At 45.2% G+C, this 19,524-nt stretch overlaps 1 protein-coding gene across 1 annotated transcript in view; it reads left to right on the forward strand.

The window, feature by feature from the left end:
- The window catches only part of sptssb (serine palmitoyltransferase, small subunit B), a 40,537-nt gene extending 29,367 nt beyond the window's left edge, over nucleotides 1-11,170 (forward strand). Inside the window, exon 2 of the mRNA XM_070882331.1 lies at nucleotides 9,836-11,170. Coding sequence (XP_070738432.1) covers nucleotides 9,872-10,114 — 243 coding nt within the window. The 5' untranslated portion in view covers nucleotides 9,836-9,871 and the 3' untranslated portion in view covers nucleotides 10,115-11,170. The remainder of the gene's footprint in view (nucleotides 1-9,835) is intronic.
- The last annotated feature ends 8,354 nt before the right edge of the window (nucleotides 11,171-19,524 follow it).

Genomic DNA, 19,524 nt, shown 5'->3' on the forward strand with positions numbered 1-19,524 from the left:
ATGTGGCTCGGTGTCAAATTTTGTTTGATAACGCTCCTTGGAACGTTGTCCTATGCTAAATGCATGATAAAAATGCAAATTGTTATTATTGACAACATAAAGGGAGCGAAATTCGGCAGTGCCACATTTGGGGTGCTAATTTTTATATGATTCACCATTTAGCACCTGGCAAGATGGGCTGCAAAATTGTGGATAATTAGAAACAGAGAAACATAGAAAATAGGTGCAGGAGTAGGCCATTCGGCCCTTCGAGCCTGCACCACCATTCAATAAGATCATAGCTGATCATTCCCTCAGTACCTCTTTCCTGCTTTCTCTCCATACCCCTTGATCCCATTAGCCATAAGGGCCATATCTAACTCCCTCTTGAATATATTCAATGAACTGGCATCAACAACTCTCTGCGGTAGGGAATTCCACAGGTTAACAACTCTCTGATTGAAGAAGTTTCTCCTCATCTCAGTCCTAAATGGCCTACCCCTTATCCTAAGACTATGTCCCCTGGTTCTGAACTTCCCCAACATCGGGAACATTCTTCCCGCATCTAACCTGTCCAGTCCCGTCAGAATCTTATACGATTCTATGAGATCCCCTCTCATCCTTCTAAACTCCAGTGAATAAAGGCCCAATTGATCCAGTCTCTCCTCATATAACAGTCCAGCCATCCCTGTAATCAGTCTGGTGAACCTTCGCTGCATTCCCTCAATAGCAAGAACGTCCTTCCTCAGATTAGGAGATCAAAACTGAACACAATATTCCAGGTGAGGCCTCACTAAGGCCCTGTACAACTGCAGTAAGACCTCCCTGCTCCTAAACTCAAATCCGCTAGCTTTGAAGGCCAACGTACCATTTGCCGCCTTCACCGCCTGCTGTACCTGCATGCCCACTTTCAGTGACTGATGAACCATGACACCCCAGATCTCGTTGCACCTCCCTTTTTCCTAATCTGCCTTCGTGTTTTTGCCCCCAAAATGGATAACCTCACATTTATCCACATTATACTGCATCTGCCATGCATTTGCCCACTCACCTAACCTGTCCAAGTCACCCTGCAGCCTCTTAGCGTCCCCCTCACAGCTCACACCGCCACCCAGTTTAGTGTCATCTGCAAACTTGGAGATATTACACTCAATTTCTTCATCTAAATCGTTAGTATATTGTAAAGACCTGGGTCCCAGCACTGAGCCCTGCGGCACTCCACTAGTCACTGCCTGCCATTCTGAAAAGGACCCGTTTATCCCAACTCTCTGCTTCCTGTCTGCCAACCAGTTCTCTATCCACATCAGTACATTACCCCCAAAATCATGCGCTTTGATTTTGCACACCAACCTCTTGTGCGGGACCTTGTCAAAAGCCTTTTGAAAGTCCAAATACACCACATCCACTGGTTCTCCCTTGTCCACTCTGCTAGTTACATCCTCAAAAAATCCGAGAAGATTCGTCAAGCATGATTTCCCTTTCATAAATCCATGCTGACTTGGTGCGATCCTATCACTGCTTTCCAAATGCGCTGCTATTTCATCCTTAATGATTGATTCCAACATTTTCCCCACTACTGATGTCAGGCTAACCGGTCTATAATTACCTAATTACCCATTTTCTCGCTCCCTCCTTTTTTAAAAAGTGTTGTTATATTAGCTACCCTCCAGTCCATAGGAACTGATTCAGAGTCGATAGACTGTTGGAAAATGATCACCAATGCATCCACTATTTCTAGGGCCACTTCCTTAAGTACCCTGGGATGCAGACTATCAGGCACCCGGGGATTTATCAGCCTTCAATCCCATCAATTTCCCTAACACAATTTACCACATAATAAAGATATCCTTCAGTTCCTCCTTCTCACTAGACTCACTGTCCCCTAGTACATTCGGAAGTTATTTGTGTCTTCCTTCATGAAGACAGAACCAAAATATTTGTTCAATTGGTCTGCCATTTCTTTGTTCCCCATTATAAATTCACCTGAATCCGATTGCAAGGGACTACATTTGTCTTCACTAATCATTTTATCTTCGTATATTTATAGAAGCTTTTGCAGTCAGTTTTTAAGTTCCCTGCAAGCTTTCTCTCGTACTCTATTTTCCCCCTTAATTAAACCCTTGGTCCTCCTCTGTTGAATTCTAAATTTCTCCCAATCCTTAGGTTTGTTGCTTTTTTGAGCCAATTTATATGCCTCTTCCTTGGCTTTAACACTGATATGTCCTTACTCTACAGTATAAATGCACACGAGGCCCATACTTGAGAGAAGGTCACTCTGTGACTAGTCACCTTTATTCCCAAGACCTCAAATGATGAAGGTGGGTGGAGCTTCCCCTTTTATACCTGAAAGTCCAGGTTAGGAGTGTCTCCCACAAGTTCACCTCCTTGTGGTCAATGTTCTCAAGGTGTACAACTTAGGTCAGCTTATACATGGGTTACAATGATAGTTGAATACATGACATCACCTCCCCCTAAAGGTCTTATTGGGATCACAGGTTAAGTCTCTCTGGTGGTTTACGCTCCCTTGTAGAGCGCCTGAGTTGGGGCTCCGGTTGTTGGGCGCTGGCCTGAGTGTCTGCTGTTTGCGGTGCCTCAGGCCTGTCCGGACTGCCCACAGTGACTGGGCTCTCCTCCACTTGGTTCCAGTGTTCAGTCACCTGTGGTGGAGTAAACTCTACCTCGTGTTCTTCCTCTGCTTCTTTTATGGGGTTGCTGAACCTCCTTATAGTTTGATCCACGTGTTTGCGGCAGATTTGTCCATTGGTAAGTTTAACTACCAAAACCCTATTCCCCTCTTTGGCAATCACAGTGCCTGCAAGCCATTTGGGCCCTGCAGCGTAATTAAGGACAAAAACAGGATAATTGACATCAATACATCATGCCCTCGCATTCCTGTCATGGTAGCCACATTGTGACTGACGCCTGCTCTCAACAATTTATTTCATAGTAGGGTGTATAAGGGATAACCTGGTTTTGAGTTTCTTTTTTCATTAGCAGCTCTGCGGGTGGAACCCCTGTGAGTGAGTGTGGTCGGGATCTATTGGCCAACAGGAGGCGTGATAAGCGGCTTCATAGGGAACTTCCTTGGATTCTGAGCATCCCCTGTTTGATTATCTGCACTGCTCGTTCCGCCTGGCCATTTGAGGCCGGCTTGAACGGTGCCGTTCTGACATGGTTGATTCCATTGCCTGCCATGAAGTCCTGGAATTCAGTGCTTGTGAAGCACGGTCCATTGTCGCTGACCAAGACATCCGGTAGACCATGGGCGGTAAACATTGCCCGTAGACTTTCTACCGTGGCAGAGGATGTGCTTGAATTGAGAATGTCACACTCGATCCATTTGGAGTAGGTGTCTACTACAATCAAAAACATTTTTCCCATGAAAGGACCTGTGCAGTCCACATGGATGCGTGACCATGGCTTGGCAGGCCAGGACCAGGGGCTAAGGGGGGCTTCCCTGGGTGCGTTGCCCAGCTGAGCACGTGTTGCACCTGCGAACACAAAGCTCCAGGTCTGCATCTATCCCTGGCTACCAAATGTGTGACCTGGCAATTGCCTTCATCAGACAATGCCCGGGTGCTCATTGTGAAGTTCTCTGATAAACACCTCTCTGCCCCTCTGCGGCATGACTACTCGGTTTCCCCATAGTAGACAATCGGCCTGAATCGAGAGTTCATCCTTGCGCCTATGAAACGGTTTAAATTCCTCAGGGCATGCCCCGTATGTGGCTGCCCAGTCCCCATTCAGGACACATTTCTTAACTAAAGACAGTAGCGGGTCTTTATTTGTTCAGTCTTTAATCTGATGGGTTGTCACAGGTGAGCCTTCGCTTTCGAAAGCTTCAACAGGCATGACCATCTCAGCATCATGCTCGGTTGCCCCCTCAGTGGTGGCTAGTGGGAGCCTGCTGAGTGCATCGGCGCAGTTTTCAGTGCCTGGTCTGTGCCGAATTGTGTAGTCATAGGCAGCTAATGTAAGTGCCCACCTTTGTATGCGGGCCGATGCATTCGCATTTATGGCCTTGTTGTCGGCCAAAAGGGACGTTAGGGGTTTGTGATCTATCTCCAGCTCAAATTTCCTGCCAAACAGGTACTGGTGCACTTTTCTTACTGCATATACACATGCTAGCGCTTAATTTTCTACTATCCTGTAGCCCCTTTCTGCCTGGGACAGACTTCTGCAGGCATAAGCTATCAGCTGTAACTGACCATTGGCATTCACATGCTGCAAGACACACCCGACCCCATAGGACGACGCATCGCACGTTAGAACAAGTTTCTTACACAGGTCATATAACGGTAACAGTTTGTTGGAGCATAACAAGTTGCGTGCTCTATCAAAAGCCCTTTCCTGGCTGTCCCCCCAGACCCCATCGCGACCTTTACATAGGAGCACGTGTAGTGGCTCTGACAGCGTGCTCAATTTGAGAAGAAAGTTGCCAAAATAGTTCAGGAGCCCAGGAACGAACGCAGCTCCGTCGTGTTACAGGGTCTGGGTGCTCTCTGGATCGCTTCCGTTTTGGACGCAGTAGGGCTGATCCCGTCTGCTGCTACCCTCATCCCCAGGAATTCTACCTCTGGAGCTAAGAAGACTCACTTCGCCTTTTTCAGTCGCAACCCTACCAAGTCCAGTCTGCGTAGCACCTCCTCCAGGTTATGGAGGTGTTCTTCAGTATCGCGACCCGTGATGAGGATGTCGTCTTAAAAAACCACCGTCCTTGGAATCGCTGAAAGATCGCGGCGGCCGAACGAATCCCGAACGAACATCTGTTATACTCAAACAACCCCTTGTGTGTCGCGATGGTGGTCAGCTTCTTCGACTCACTCGCCAGCTCCTGGGTCATGTAAGCTGAGATCAGGTCCAATGTTGAAAGATGTTTGCCACCGGATATCGTCGCAAAGAGATCCTCCGCTCTCGGTAGCGGGTACTGGTCTTGGAGTGACACCCGATTGATGGTGGCCTTGCAATCGCCACATATCCTGACTGACCCATCTGCCTTGAGCACCGGCACGATCGGGCTCGCCCAGTCACTGAATTCGACTGGTGAGATGATGCCTTCCCTCAGCAGGCGGTCCAATTCGCATTCTATCTTTTCCCGCATCACATATGGCACCGCTCTGGCCTTGTGGTGTACTGGCCTGGCGTCCGGGTTTATGTGAATCACTACCTTGTAAAGTGCCGATGCCGGGTTGAAATAACGAGTCAAATTTGTCCAGGACCTGTGAGCATGATACTTGCTCCACAGAAGAAATTGCATTGACATCACCCCATTTCCAGTTCATGGTGGCAAGCCAACTCCTCCCCAGTAATGTGGGACCGTCCCCCGGGACAATCCAGTGTGGCAACCTGTTCTCCGAATCTTTGTGGGTCATGACTACCGTGGCACTGTCTAGCACCGGAATGATCTCCTTTGAATATGTCCGTAGCTGTGCATCAATCGGCAATAATTTTGGCCTCCTGGCCTTGGACACCCACAACCTTTTGAACTGTTTGATACTCATCAGGGACTGGCTGGCCCTCGTGTCTAGCTCCATTAATATTGGGATGCCATTGAGAAGCACTTTCATCATTATCGGTGGCGTCCTGGTATATGAACTGTATATGTGCTCCACATGAACTTGCTGAACTTCAGCTTCCAGCAATTTCCCCCAGTATTCATTTGGCCTCGTAGGGCTTATATCGGGCCCGTCCTACTCGTACATCAACCTGGCTGCAGGCTTCCTGCACATACGCGCCAAGTGACCGCTGACATTGCATTTCTGCAGATATATTGCTGATACCTGCAAGCTCTGGCTGGGTGTTTGCCTCCACATCTCCAGCATGAGCTGGAGGCCCCGTTGTTGGAAACAAAAGGTCCATTACCAGTCGATCATCTCTGACTGTCTCTGTAACTGTCCTTAAGCCCACCATTAACCGGTGTTGATGGCCCCATTACTGGCCGCATTGTCCATTGCGATGGCATGAATCGCTGTTCTGCTAGCCATTGCCTCTGTTGAATTTCCCCTTTGGGTTCGACTACATGCTGGGGCATGTCCGATTGCCCTTGTCTGCCTAGAGAACTGTGTGCCGTGTTAACAATGTTGACTCTCTGATCGTTTGTCGCATTTGAGCCAAGATTTTTGTCATACATCATTCTGGTCTCTTCCTCCCCTGAAATAAATGTCCGGGCTATCAGAGCCGCCGCTTCCAAGGTCAAGTCTTTGGTCTCAATCAGTTTCCTGAAAACCCCAGCATGCCCGATGCCCTCAATAAAAAAAAGTCTCGTAGCATTTACGCTCTGCATGCATCTGTGAACTTACATAGGCTCGCCAGTCGCCGGAGATCTGCCACAAAGTCAGGAATGCTTTACCCTTCTCGCCGCCGGTGCGTGTAAAACCGGTATCTCGCCATGTGCATGCTGCTCGCTGGTTTAAGGTGTTCCCCGATCAACTTACTGAGCTCTTCGAACGCCTTGTCCACTGGCTTCTCTGGCGCTAGAAGGTCCTTCATCAGGGAGTATGTTCTGAAACCGTCAGGAGATGAGCCCTGCGTTTATCGGCCGAATTCTGTCCCAACCATTCCTTAGTGACATACCTTTGCTGTAGTCTCTCAATAAAGTCGTCCCAATCATCACCAACACAGTACCTCTCTTCTATGCTGCTAGTGGCCATGCTCGCGTGGTTTAAATCCCAGTTTCTCATCGTCAATGATATGTCCTTACTATACAGTATAAATGCACACGAGGTCCATACTTGAGAGAAGGTCACTCTGTGACCAGTCACCTTTATTACCAAGACCTCAAGTGATGAAGGTGGGTGGAACTTCCTCTTTTATACCTGAAAGTCCAGGTTAGGAGTGTCTCCCACAAGTTCACCCTCTTGTGGTCAATGTTCTCAAGGTGTACAACTTAGGTCAGCTTATACATGGGTTACGATGATCGTTAAATACATGACAAACACTATCCTTAATTTCCCTTGTTAGCCATGGTTGAGCCACCTTCCCCGTTTTATTTTTACTCCAGACAGGGATGTACATTTGCTGAAGTTCATCCATGTGATCTTTAAATGTTTGCCATTGCTTATCCATCGTCAATCCATTAAGTATCCTTTGCCAGTCTATTCTAGCCAATTCACGCCTCATATCGTCGAAGTTGCCTTTCCTTAAGTTCAGGACCCTAGTTTCTGAATTAACTGTGTCACTCTCCATCTTAATAAAGAATTCTACCATATTATGGTCACTTATCCCCAAGGAGCCTCACACAACAAGATTGCTAATTAGTCCCTTCTCATTACACATCACCCAGTCTAGGATGGCCAGCTCTCTAGTTGGTTCCTCGACATATTGATCTAGAAAACCATTCCTAATACACTCCAGGAAATCCTCCTCCACCACATTGCTACCAGTTTGGTTAGCCCAATCAATATGTAGATTAAAGTCGCCCATGATAACTGCTGTACCTTTATTGCACGCATCCCTTATTTCTTGTTTGATGCTGTCCCCAACCTCACTACTACTATTTGGTGGTCTGTACACAACTCCCACTAGCGTTTTCTGCCCTTTGGTATTCCGCAGCTCCACCCATACTGATTCCACATCATCCAGGCTAATGTTCCTCCTTACTATTGCATTAATTTCCTCTTTAACCAGCAATGCCACCCCGTCTCCTTTTCCTCTCTCCCTATTCTTCCTAAATGTTGAATACCCTTGGGCACTTTTCCCTCAGAAATGCAGGGAGGCAGTATCTGAGGCGCTAATGGACTCAGTGGGGCATTGCAGGGCTGCTAATGCCGGAGATACACCCAATTTCAGTTGACTTTCAATCACCGATCATGAGGCTGCTGTTCATTCCATTTCTTAATGGGGATGTTGTTTCAGGCAGCACCTGGTCATTCTCATCATTTCTTGAGTTGACTGAGCTGCAAGGAAGCTGTGTGATGGCTGCTCCAAGAGATCATGCAAAGGCCACTTGGTTCAATGACCTGGCATTGGAGACATTGGTGGGGGCAATGGAGAGAAGGAGCAAGGCATTGTTCCCGCCATCTGGGAGAAGGCCAACGCCGCAGGTTTTTGGGCTTTGTGGGCAGGCGTGGCTGTGGAGGTGTCGACCAGCACGGTTGTGGATAAAACGCCAACACAGTGTCACAAAAAATTCAACAACCTAATTCGGGTGGTCAAAGTGAGCACATGTTTCCACAAATCTTACATACCAGCCTCTGGCTATGCACACTCTGCAAACCAGCACTTAACCCAGCAGGCAACCACCACCAACCATCTGTGGCTACTCACAGCCACAGTGTCATTTCATGCCTTGCCTACATTCACAGCTATTTAACCACAGCAGGCATATCTTCCACATACATACAGCTTCCTTTCTTTTGCAGGCCAAGATGGCACACAACAGGATGGAGCAGCAGCAGACTGAACGGGGGGAACTGCGCCTGTTTTCTGACCTGGAGGAGTGAGTACTGCGGTTTATTGGCCCGCAGGTGGTGGGCACCGTGGCCGGCGGAGAAGTCGAGCCTGCTGGGGGCAACAATGGCATTTTATCCCCTCTTCTCATCCCACTTCCCTGTTAAACTACAAGGCCTATCACTTTCCAACTCCTCATTCTGTCTGCCTTCCTTGCTCCATTCCTGCCCTCACTTTAACACAACTCTTGTGGCATTTATGCTTTCAGATAATCAGCCAGGAGATGAGCAGACTGTGCCTGAGCCCCCCCCCCCCCAACCCAGTCTTGAGGGAGAAGAAGAGGGGGATGAGGAGGAGGAGGAGAAGGGGGAGCCAAGCACTGCGTCACTGCTTCTCTCACCTGCAGGCACCAGCACAGATACTGCCACAATGCGGTCATTAGAGGCTAGCTTAGGATACGGTATGCTCTGGGTGATGCACTGGGGCCTAGCGGGCTGCAGCACAGTCAAGGGGAAAGGGAAGTGCAGGAACCATCTTGGAAGGCAAGTTTGCACGCGAGTTCTGCTGCGCAGGACTCCGATGAGGACCTCGATGGGGAGGCATTCACATGAAGGGCAATGGCCATGCACTCCGACTTGCTAGGGGCAATGGCAAGAGTGCCTGAGAGCCTATCGCAAGTGGTAAGGGGTGTGGAAGAGTCCGCCTCCCGTATTGTAGACAGCTCTGCGCACACCATGGAGCCCATCATTGCCAGTGTGCAGACAATGGTGGACTCTCAGACAGACTGTGCAGATCCAGACCTCATGCCGCATGTCATGGGCAATGTGGCAGCTTCCATTGCAACACAGGCGAAGCAATGCAAGGTCTTGGTGCTGCAATAGAGTTAATGGTTACTCACATGGATTCTCGGACAGTTCTAATGCAGTCTCAGCTTGATGCCACGCAACGTCTTGGTAATGTTATGCAGTCTCAGCTGCATGCCACACAAGTCCTGACTGCTGCCATGCCCCCCTGGGTCCACCCATTACAGTTACATGACACATTAAGGATCATATGTTGCTGCAGTAAGTCTGTTGTGTATATACACTCTACAGGTATATAAAGTTAGAGATATTACTGATATTAAACTCATTAATTTACAAATCTCTCTATCTTTTTACTCCTCCATCTTCTATTCTATTTAGCAGGATGATTTTGTCTATTAATTACGATTCCACATTTGAAATATTGAGTAATACAGCTGCAGGAAATGGGTGTGCTATGGTTGGGATTTTTTTAAACCAGTAAAATATTTTAACCTATTTGGATTGTTCTTAGAAATGTCTTGTTTAAATAGTCTTTATTTTCCCTAGTTAATTTTCAAGAAGTGACACTGGACAGTTTTTCAATTGTGCAAAGGTAAAGCAACAATGACAAGTGTTGCATTTATCTGTGGCTTTTATCCTAATTTAGTTCTCTCTTTATTCAGGTAAACTTTCCTCTGCTCACAAACAAAGTGAGAAATATGGATGTGAAAAGCGTGAAGGAAACTCTGTCCTGGCTGTATTACCAATACCTGCTTATTACATGCAGCTATGTGCTGGAGCCCTGGGAACAGACCGTTTTCAATTCTGTTTTGCTCATCATCGTGGCTATGGTTCTATATACAGCGTATGTCTTCCTTCCAATTCACATTCGCCTGGCACTGGAGTTCTTTTCTGGCCTAGGAACGGGCCAGCCTGAAAGTACAGTTGCCATCATGACTTAGCCCATATGGTTTTAAATATCAAGACTTTTTAAAAAGAAAAATCTGGTGAATGTAAGGACCTGCTGACAACTCTGGGATGGGCTTTGAACTTGTTTCGTGGCTACAGTCTTAATTGCACCTTAATCATCTTGTGATCTAAATAATGCAGTAACTGGCATTCTATGTATAAAAAAAGAAAGCGGACAGTAGTTAAAGTTAGGAATCCACAGTCACGAGGTAACAGAAATGTCACTTCAGTGTGAAACTAGCTATAATATAATAACATCCACAAGGAACAATAGCCACGGGAGTTAAATATTTACTTGTCAAATTTTATATTTGTCTAAATTCAATTCTGACAAATCGTTCATATCTACTACCTTCCCTATTTGTGTTTTATGCAGACCTGTTATTGTAATGCTACAGTTACATTTTAGTTTTTTTTAAATAAAGAAAAAGATTCAATTTGCTAAGACATATTTGTGTAAGTTACTCATGGCTTTGAATCTGATTGTCTCAAAGTGAACAAATTGTGAAGGACAAACAGCTCAAACATATCAGGCCATAATACAAAAGGTGACATTTGGGTACGATAACAATGTTGCTGCTTGATGTTAAAATTCAGGGGTTGCTCTTTAATAATTCTAGCTATTTGCAAAGAAAGATTATTGAGATATATCTATCTGTTTAAGAAGGGAGCCTTTTTTATAATTAAATTGATTCAATGCTAGACTGATTATAAAGAAACATAGAAACATTTTAAAATGTCTTTTTTTTTAATTCTGTTTTACAGCAATGCATGAAATGTGCTTTATGGCACTATACTCCCAATGGAGTAGAAAATGCCAATGATTGTAGATTAATACTTTGCCAATAAACCATGAGGTAGCTTACCATATGAAAACCTTGTATGCAACTAAGGTCTGCTTAAAGTATTGTACTATTCTCCCTGTGCTGGGAATAATTAATCAAATCCGATCCAGTGGAATATTTGTTGCATAAGCAATGTGCCTATTGTCCAGATAAATGCCTTGTAAATGAACATTAACTTTTTTACTACTGTATTACTCAGGAAAATTGATGGTTATACTTTATGGATTTTCAATAAAGTTTGTTTAAAATATCAGCTTTCTCATGTCACAATAGTTTGATACGTTTAGATTCAGTTCTTCCTTATTTTGTAGCTGCAAATACAAGAACAAGCAGAGGGTAACATAGTCTCAATCTGTGTGAGTGCACAGGTGGTCTGTTCTTCCAACTCAATGCATACATAGAATCATAGAGGAGGTCATTCAGCCATGGTGTTTGTGCTGCCCTTTTGAAAGAGCTATCCACTCGCACTCCCCTGCTCTTTCCCCATAGCCCTGCAATTTTTTTCCTTTTCAAGTATATATACAATTCCTGTTTGAAAGTTATTATTGAATCTGCTACCACCATCTTTTCATGCAATGTATTCCAGATCATCATAACACACTGTAAAAACATTTCTCCTCATTTCCTCCTTGGATTTTTTTGCCAATTGTCTTAAATCCGTGTCCTCTGGTTATAGAGCCTCCTGGCAGTGGAAACAGTTTCTCACTGTCTACTCTATCAAAACCCTCATAATTTTGAACACCTCTATTAAATTTCCCTGAATCTTCTCTGCTTTAAGGAGAACAATCGCAGCTGCTATAGTCTCTCCACATCCTATAATACATGAATCCACAAGACCTTGGATCATTTGTACACAGGAGAAATGATTGTGTGCATGTTCCATAAGACCAGAAATGTTCTTCTATTTATATTTTAGGGGTTGTTTGTATTTAACTTTTAATGACGAGTTTTTAAATTTTGCTTTATCAGAGAGGTGGAAAATGACGAATGGTTGGAGGAAAGTGCTCTGTAGATGCTTTCAGCAATTTGTTCAGCCAGCATCTGAGCACGCAGTCACCAGCTACTTTGTATTTATACTACAGAGAGAGGGGAAATTCTGACCTAAAGGTAGTCTAGATTTTGTGCTCATAGCAGGTATAAAATGTATTGTATTTGACATCCAACAAATAGGGTATATTTTTGAATCCTAATCCACTATCAGAAAATCACAGTTGAACTGCCCTCAATTTTCTGATGCAGGTATCTGAACTTTTCTTGTTCAAGAAGATGTTAATGGGGAAACTTTCCTCGGTCCGTACCCAGTTGCACTTGGTTGCCTGGATGCAGTCAACATTGGCAAATTAGGCGTGTCAGAGCGCATAACTTTTAAAAGAACCCACCCAGAATTATTATTCTTCTTCTTAGGCAGTCCCTCGGAGTTGAGGATGACTTGCTTCCACACTAAAAGTGAGTTCTCAGGTGACTGATGAGTCTGATGCGGAACCTACATTTTCTGTCATAGGTGTTGTCCATGAGGGTCCTGACGTTCCAGGTCCCAAATTTGGGTTTAAATGATGGAAGATGCCTGTGCGTGAATACTTTTAACGTGGGGTGGCTGTTGCACACCAGCTACCACACGGGCTTGACAGAGCAAAGACTTGGTCCAGTGGCAAGGGGATCCAAGACAACTGGAGACCAGGCTCTGCTGCATGGGTCTAGTACATACACACAAACGTACTCCAGAATACCCAACCTCTGACCTGCTCTTGCAGCCACAGTATTTATATGGCTGGTCCAGTTAGGTTTCTGGGCAATGGTGACCCCCAGGATATTTATGATAGGGGATTTGACAATTGTAATGCTATTGAATATCAAGGGGCAATGCTGAGCACAAATTTCACCTACATGCAACTTTTCATTCCCACCACTGCTGTGCACAATCATGCACTGGGCTAACACCAGACAGAGTGCAAATAACACATTATCATTCGGATGAGATTCACACCAATTCTGCAACAATCATTTAAAATGGACATACGCCAGTACATGCAAATAGAAAAAGGACGAGGCCATTTAGCCCCTTGAGCCTGTTCTGCCATCTGTAATGACCATATCCAACAAGCGAGAGTCTAGCCACCTCCCTTGACATTAAACAGCATTACCCTCATCGAATCCCCACCATTAGCATCATGGGGGTCACCAGTGACCAGAAATTTAACTGGACCAGCCACAAAAACACTGTGGCTACCATAGCAGGTCAGAGGCTGGGTATTCTGCCATGAGTGACTGACCTCCTGACTCTCCAAAGCCTTTCCACCATCTCAAAGGCACAAGTCAGGAGTGCAATGGAATATTCTTCACTTGGATGAGTACAGCTCCAACCACACTCAAGAAGCTCGACACCTTCCAGGACAAAGCAGCCAGCTTGATTGGCTCCCCATCCACCACCTTAAACATTCACTCCCTCCACCACCAGTGCACTGTGGCTGCAGTGTGTACCATCTGCAAGATGCACTGCAGCAACTCGCCAAGGCTTCTTCGGCTGCATCTCCCAAACCCACGACTTCTACCACCTAGAAGGACAAGGGTAGCAGGCACATAGGAACACCACCAGCTGCAAGTTCTCCTCGAAATTACACATCATCCTGACTTGGAAATATATCGCCTCCTCGCAGCGGGTCACCCTCGTTCTGGCACCAACTCCCGCCTGCATCAATATGAGAGCTTGGCGAGCGGGAGGTCAGTTGCGCCACTTGGCCATCCACTGATGTCAGCGGGTGGCTCTCCCCTCCCACCCGCTCCAGGCCAACTCGAAAGTGGCACTGGGCGGATCTGCAAGAGCAATGTCGGCGGCAGTGGGCGACAGCGGGTGATGAGTTGATGAATTTCGGCCTCCATGTATGGTATACATTCAAAGGGCTGTATTGTAGGTTTCTTTTAATTATTCATTCTCAGTATATGGGCGTTGCTGGCAAGGGTGATGTTTATTGTTCAGCCCTAGTTGCCCTTGAGAAGGTGGCGGTGAGCCTTTTTCAGTCCGTGTGGTGAAGGTACTCCTACAATGCTGTTCTGTAGGGCATTCCAGGATTTTGATCCGAAGACAATGAAGGAATGGCGATATATATCCAAGTTAGGATAGTGTATTAACTTGGAGAGGATTTTGGAGGTGATGGTAATCCCATGCACCTGATGCTCTCGTCCTTGCCACTTTTCCTGTCTATCATTTCAAAACAATTATTTCAGAGTGTTGCATCATGGATCGACTGCAACATTATGTGAGATGTGGCAGTAGAAAGTGGGTTCATGACTGTGATTCGTCACCCATGTAACCATGAACAGGTCCCTATTGGAGGCTGAGTGCATTCCTACAGAGAATAAAGGACAATCAGAGGAACAGTCACTCATAGTCATTAGCTACACATTGGCATTTATTTCATCCAATTTAGATAAATCATTTTCAAGCATGGTAAGTCTTACCTAAAATCATTTCACACATTTTGACAATAGGTAAATGCAATTTATTTACTGATGTCAGAGCTTGAGAGCTGCTCAAACATTGCACTTCCGAAATAAGTCTCTGGAAAAGCACGAGCTAAACATTAAGCTCTTTGTGACTATAGAAGTCATCACATTTATCAAACAGGTTTTAGTATATATGCCATACTTAAACAGATTTAGTACTGCAGAGCATCAAGGACATGGTCAATGACAGCCAGGCAGTGAGCTTCTAATGAGGATTTATTAAAAGCTGAGCGACACTTTTTTTATTTTATGTAGCATAGCTAAAATCCTTATAATACTTTATTCTGTTTCTTACAGAAATTAGATGAATATCACTTATTCTTGTGATAAATATTGTGCTAGGTTGCAATTATGCTTTTGTGATCATTGATGTTATTGTGTGGATATTCTGGGAGTGAAATTTATCTCAGGTTGTTGAGACAAGCCCCCTAAACCCCCTCCCCCCACCCCCACCGTCCCCCGTCCCCCATCCCCCCCCCACACCCGCTCCCCCCATATGATTGTGAATGGGACATGGGAGTGGAAATATGGGTTTCAGAGATTTTATTCAGGCTTTTCTTTCTTCATACATTTAAAATGAGCATAGCATAAGAACATAAGAAATAGGAGCAACAGTAGGCCATCTGGCCGCTCGAGCCTGCTCCACCATTCAATAAGATCATGGCTGATCCGATCCTGGCCTCAACTCCATTTCCCTGCCCTTTCCCCATAACCCTTGAGTTTCTTATCTTTCAAAAATCTTGTCTATCTCCAATTTAAATATATTCAATGACCCAGCCTCCACTATTCTTTGGGGTAGAGAAGTCCAAAGATTCATGACCCTCTGAGAGAAGAAATTTCTCCTCAATTCTGTTTTAAAGGGGCAATCCCTTATTCTGAGACTATGCCCCCTAGTTCTAGACTCCCCCAAGAGATTAACTATCCTCTATGCATCCACCCTGTCAAGCCTCCAGAATCTTATATGTTTCAATAAGATCACTTCTCAGTCTTCTAAATTTCAATGGGTATAGGCCCAACCTGCGCAACCTTTCTTCATAGGACAACCCCTTCATCTCAGGAATCATCTCATGAACCTTCTCTGAACTGCCTCCAATGCAAGTACATCCCTCCTTAAATAAGGAGGCGCATACTGTACGCAGTACTCCAGGTGTGATCTCAGTACAATTGTAGCAGGATTTCCTTACGTTTATACTCCATCCCATTTGTAAAAAAGACCAACATTCCATTTGCTTTCCTAATTACTTGCTGTACCTGCATGCTAACTTTTTGAGTTTCATGTACAAGGACTCCAGATCCTTCTGTACCACAGCATTTTGTAATCTCTCCCCATTAAATAATAATTAGCTTTTTTATTTTTCATTCCAAAGTGGATAACCTCACATTTTCCCACATTCTACTCCATCAGCCAAATTTTTGCCCATTCACTTAGCCTATCTATATCCCTTTGCAGATTCTTTGCATCCTTCTCACAACTTGTATTCCCACCTGTCATTGTATCATCAACAAATTTGGCTACATTATACTCGGTCCCTTCATCCAAATCATTAATATAGATTATAAATAGTTGAGGCCCGAGCACTGATCCCTGTGTCACCCCACTAGTTACAGTTTGCCAACCTGAAAATGACCCATTTATCCCGACTCTCTGTTTTCTGTTAGTTAGCCAATCCTCTATCCATGCTAATATATTACTCTCAACCCCGTGAACTTTTATCTTGTGCAGTAACCTTTTATGTGGCACCTTATTGAATGCCTTCTAGAAATTCAATACACCACACCTACTGGTTCCCCTTATCCACACTTAATTATGACTTCTCAACATGCACCTAATCACTTCTGCTGTACCATTCCTTTTTAATTACTTTGTTGTGTGTGAGCTTTCGTTTTATATCTTCTGCTGAAATCTCCTTAATTTCTAAATGATACCAGGGCACAAAAGAGGAAAAAATAAATCTTAGAATGTGGAAAGGGTGTAAGATGCAGTAAATTTCATGATAACTGTACATTAATACAACATTTGGTCCATCAAGACACCTAAACTGTGATATAAACATGCGAAAGGCTCCCTGGCTTGCATTTGTTGGATTGATGAGCCGCAATTTTCCTCTAAACTGCCTGTGATATATTCACAGAGCACAGCACACACAGCTTCCTACATAGCAGGCAGCTCTCTCGGAAGCCTCCGGAAATCTGCCTGGTTCTGTTTATTATTAACCCTGCAATTGCAGTACACAATACGTCCACATCCACAGTGTGGAGCTACAAACATTACAAGCTTACAGACATTACAGTGCCCTCCAAATTTAGAAAGCAAAATCATCAGCCAGATGTAATGGGCATAAATGCTACCTTCCACCTGTACCCTTGGTGGGCTAAAATCTGTCCCAACCTTCCTACATATGGAAAATTGAAAGAGTAAAGAAAATGAAGTAAATAAAGGTCCAGGATAATGTTGTATTATTGGAGCACTTCAAGAACTGGATTTTCATAATATGGCTCAGCCCACAGTTTCTCCTTGCTGGACTTGGATCTTGCATTCTCTAACCCATAAGAACATAAGAAATAGGAGCAGGAGTAGACCACCTGGCCCCTCAATCCTGCTCCGCCATTCAATAAGATCATGGCTGATCTGATCATGGACTCAGCTCCACTTCCCTGCCCACTCCCCATAACTCTTTACTCTCTTGTCGCTCAAAAATCTCTCAATCTCCACCTTAAATATATTCAATGACCCAGCCTCCACAGCTCTCTGGGGCAGAGAATTCCATAAATTTGCAACCCTCTGAGAGAAGAAATTTCTCCTCATCTCAGTTTTAAATGGGCGGCCCATTATTCTGAGACTATGGGCCCGAACGTGGTGGCCTTATCGCCCGCTGCCGACGACTGCCGCCGAGTTTTTTGGGCAGTCTCCCCTCAGTGCCAGTTTCCACTAGGCCTCCTGCCGGCGAGAGGGGAATACCGCTGGGAACTGCCCACTGACGGCCACTAGTGCGCAAGGCCCGTAATTGTCCTCCCACCCACCGAGCTGGTAGATTCCTCCGGGCAGGAGTCAGCGGCAGCAGGGGAAAGGACCGCTGCATGGAGACATGTCTAGCCCCAACTATCATCATCGTAGGCTGTCCCTCGAAATGAGGATGACTTGCTTCCAAGCCAAAAAAGGATGAGTTCACAGTATTTCAATGAAGGGCCCGAACTACATCCTGAAGGGTGGAAGATGCCTGTGTGTGGATTTTTTTAACATGTGGTGGCCATTGCACACCAGCCACCACACGGGCTTGACAGAGCTAGGTCTTGGTCTAGTGGCAAGGATTAACCAAGACGACTGGAGACCAGCTCTGCTGCACGCGCATATATCGCAGTGTGGGCTGGCCTGCCCTGTGCTCCTGGCCCCGAACTCACGCCTCCCCTGGGCCCCGATCATGTCACTCTACATTCTCTCGCTGCTCCTTCACCACGACCTCGCTGCTCCTGCTGTATCTGCCCACGCTCCAATCACCGACCTGGACCTTGGTGACGTCACTCTTCGCTGCCATCGCCCTCCTGCACCAGCTCATGCTGCTCCCTGAAGGGGCCTCCATGCCGCTCCTTTTATGGCCCCGACATGCCACTGGTGTTCTCACGCAGGTCGGGGCCTCCACACTGCTCCAGGGACCACACCCCAATGGTAAGTATGAAGACCTGCAAAAAAAGGTTAGTGAACTTCTTTTATTTTTTTCACCGATTTATGTGGATGGAGTCCCCTTAAGGTCTTTAAATTATTTTTTTTTGTGTAAGTTTTTATTTTTATGTGCTCCCCACTCCCTGGTGGCAGAACTTAGCTTCAAGGTCCCCTAGTTTTAGTTTCCCCGATGAGTGGAAATATCCTCTCTGCATCCACCTTGTCGAGCCCCCTCATTATCTTATATGTTTCAATAAGATCACCTCTCATTCTTCTGAACTCCAATGTGTATAGGCCCAACCTACTCAACCTATCCTCATAAGTCAACCCCTTCATCTCTGGAATCAACCTAGTGAACCTTCTCTGAACAGCCTCCAATGCAAGTATATCCTTCCTTAAATACGGAGACCAAAACTGTACGCAGTACTCCAGGTGTGGCCTCACCAATACCCTATACAGTTATAGCAGGACTTCTCTGCTTTTATACTCTATCCCCCTTGCAATAAAGGCCAACATTCCATTTGTCTTCCTGATTACTTGCTGTACCTGCATACTAATTTTTTGTGTTTCATGCACAAGGACCCCCAGGTCCCTCTGTACTGCAGCACTTTGCAATTTTTCTCCATTTAAATTATAATTTGCTTTTCTATTATTTCTGCCAAAGTGGATAACCTCACATTTTCCCACATTATATTCCATCTGCCAAATTTTTGCCCACTCACTTAGCCTGTCTATACCCCTTTGCAGATTTTTTGTGTCCTCCTCACAATTTGCTTTCCCACCCATCTTTGTATCATCAGCAAACTTGGGTACATTACACTCGGTCCCTTCATCCAAGTCATTAATATAAATCTCAATCTTATTCAAGTTATTTGCAGGAGGTAGATATAACCATGCATGCGATATGTATAATGTTTACGATGGACTAGCATGGGCTGACTAATTATGGATTATCTGTGTGTTGTGTTGTGTTAATAATGAGATGATATCTGTCAATAATCTGCTATCTGTTTTAATTGTAAAAGTACCTAGCAAGATCTTATGCCATGCCATGCTCTTGTCACCTTTGCAGAAGAAACTTTCGAAGAATAGGGCTGAGCAGCGGCGCACGGGTAGCGGCCAAGCAGAGCTTTGCGCCCTGACTGATCTTGAAGAGTGGGCGTTAGCACTGGTGGGTGTCCACAACCGGTCGGCCATCCATGCAGCATCTGAACCCGTTCTTGTGCCACGTGAGTAAAGTATAAACCATTGGATGATTTAAAGTAATTCAATGCCATTCATTTCCGTATAATATATGATGTATATATGATTGATGTAATGTTATGTAATGTTATGTAATTCATGATGGTATCATGAAATATCATTGTAATGCAATGCAGATTCTGTACTATCATGATGT

The sequence above is a fragment of the Pristiophorus japonicus genome, chromosome 6, assembly GCF_044704955.1.
Source record: "Pristiophorus japonicus isolate sPriJap1 chromosome 6, sPriJap1.hap1, whole genome shotgun sequence".
NCBI lineage: Eukaryota > Metazoa > Chordata > Chondrichthyes > Pristiophoridae > Pristiophorus > Pristiophorus japonicus.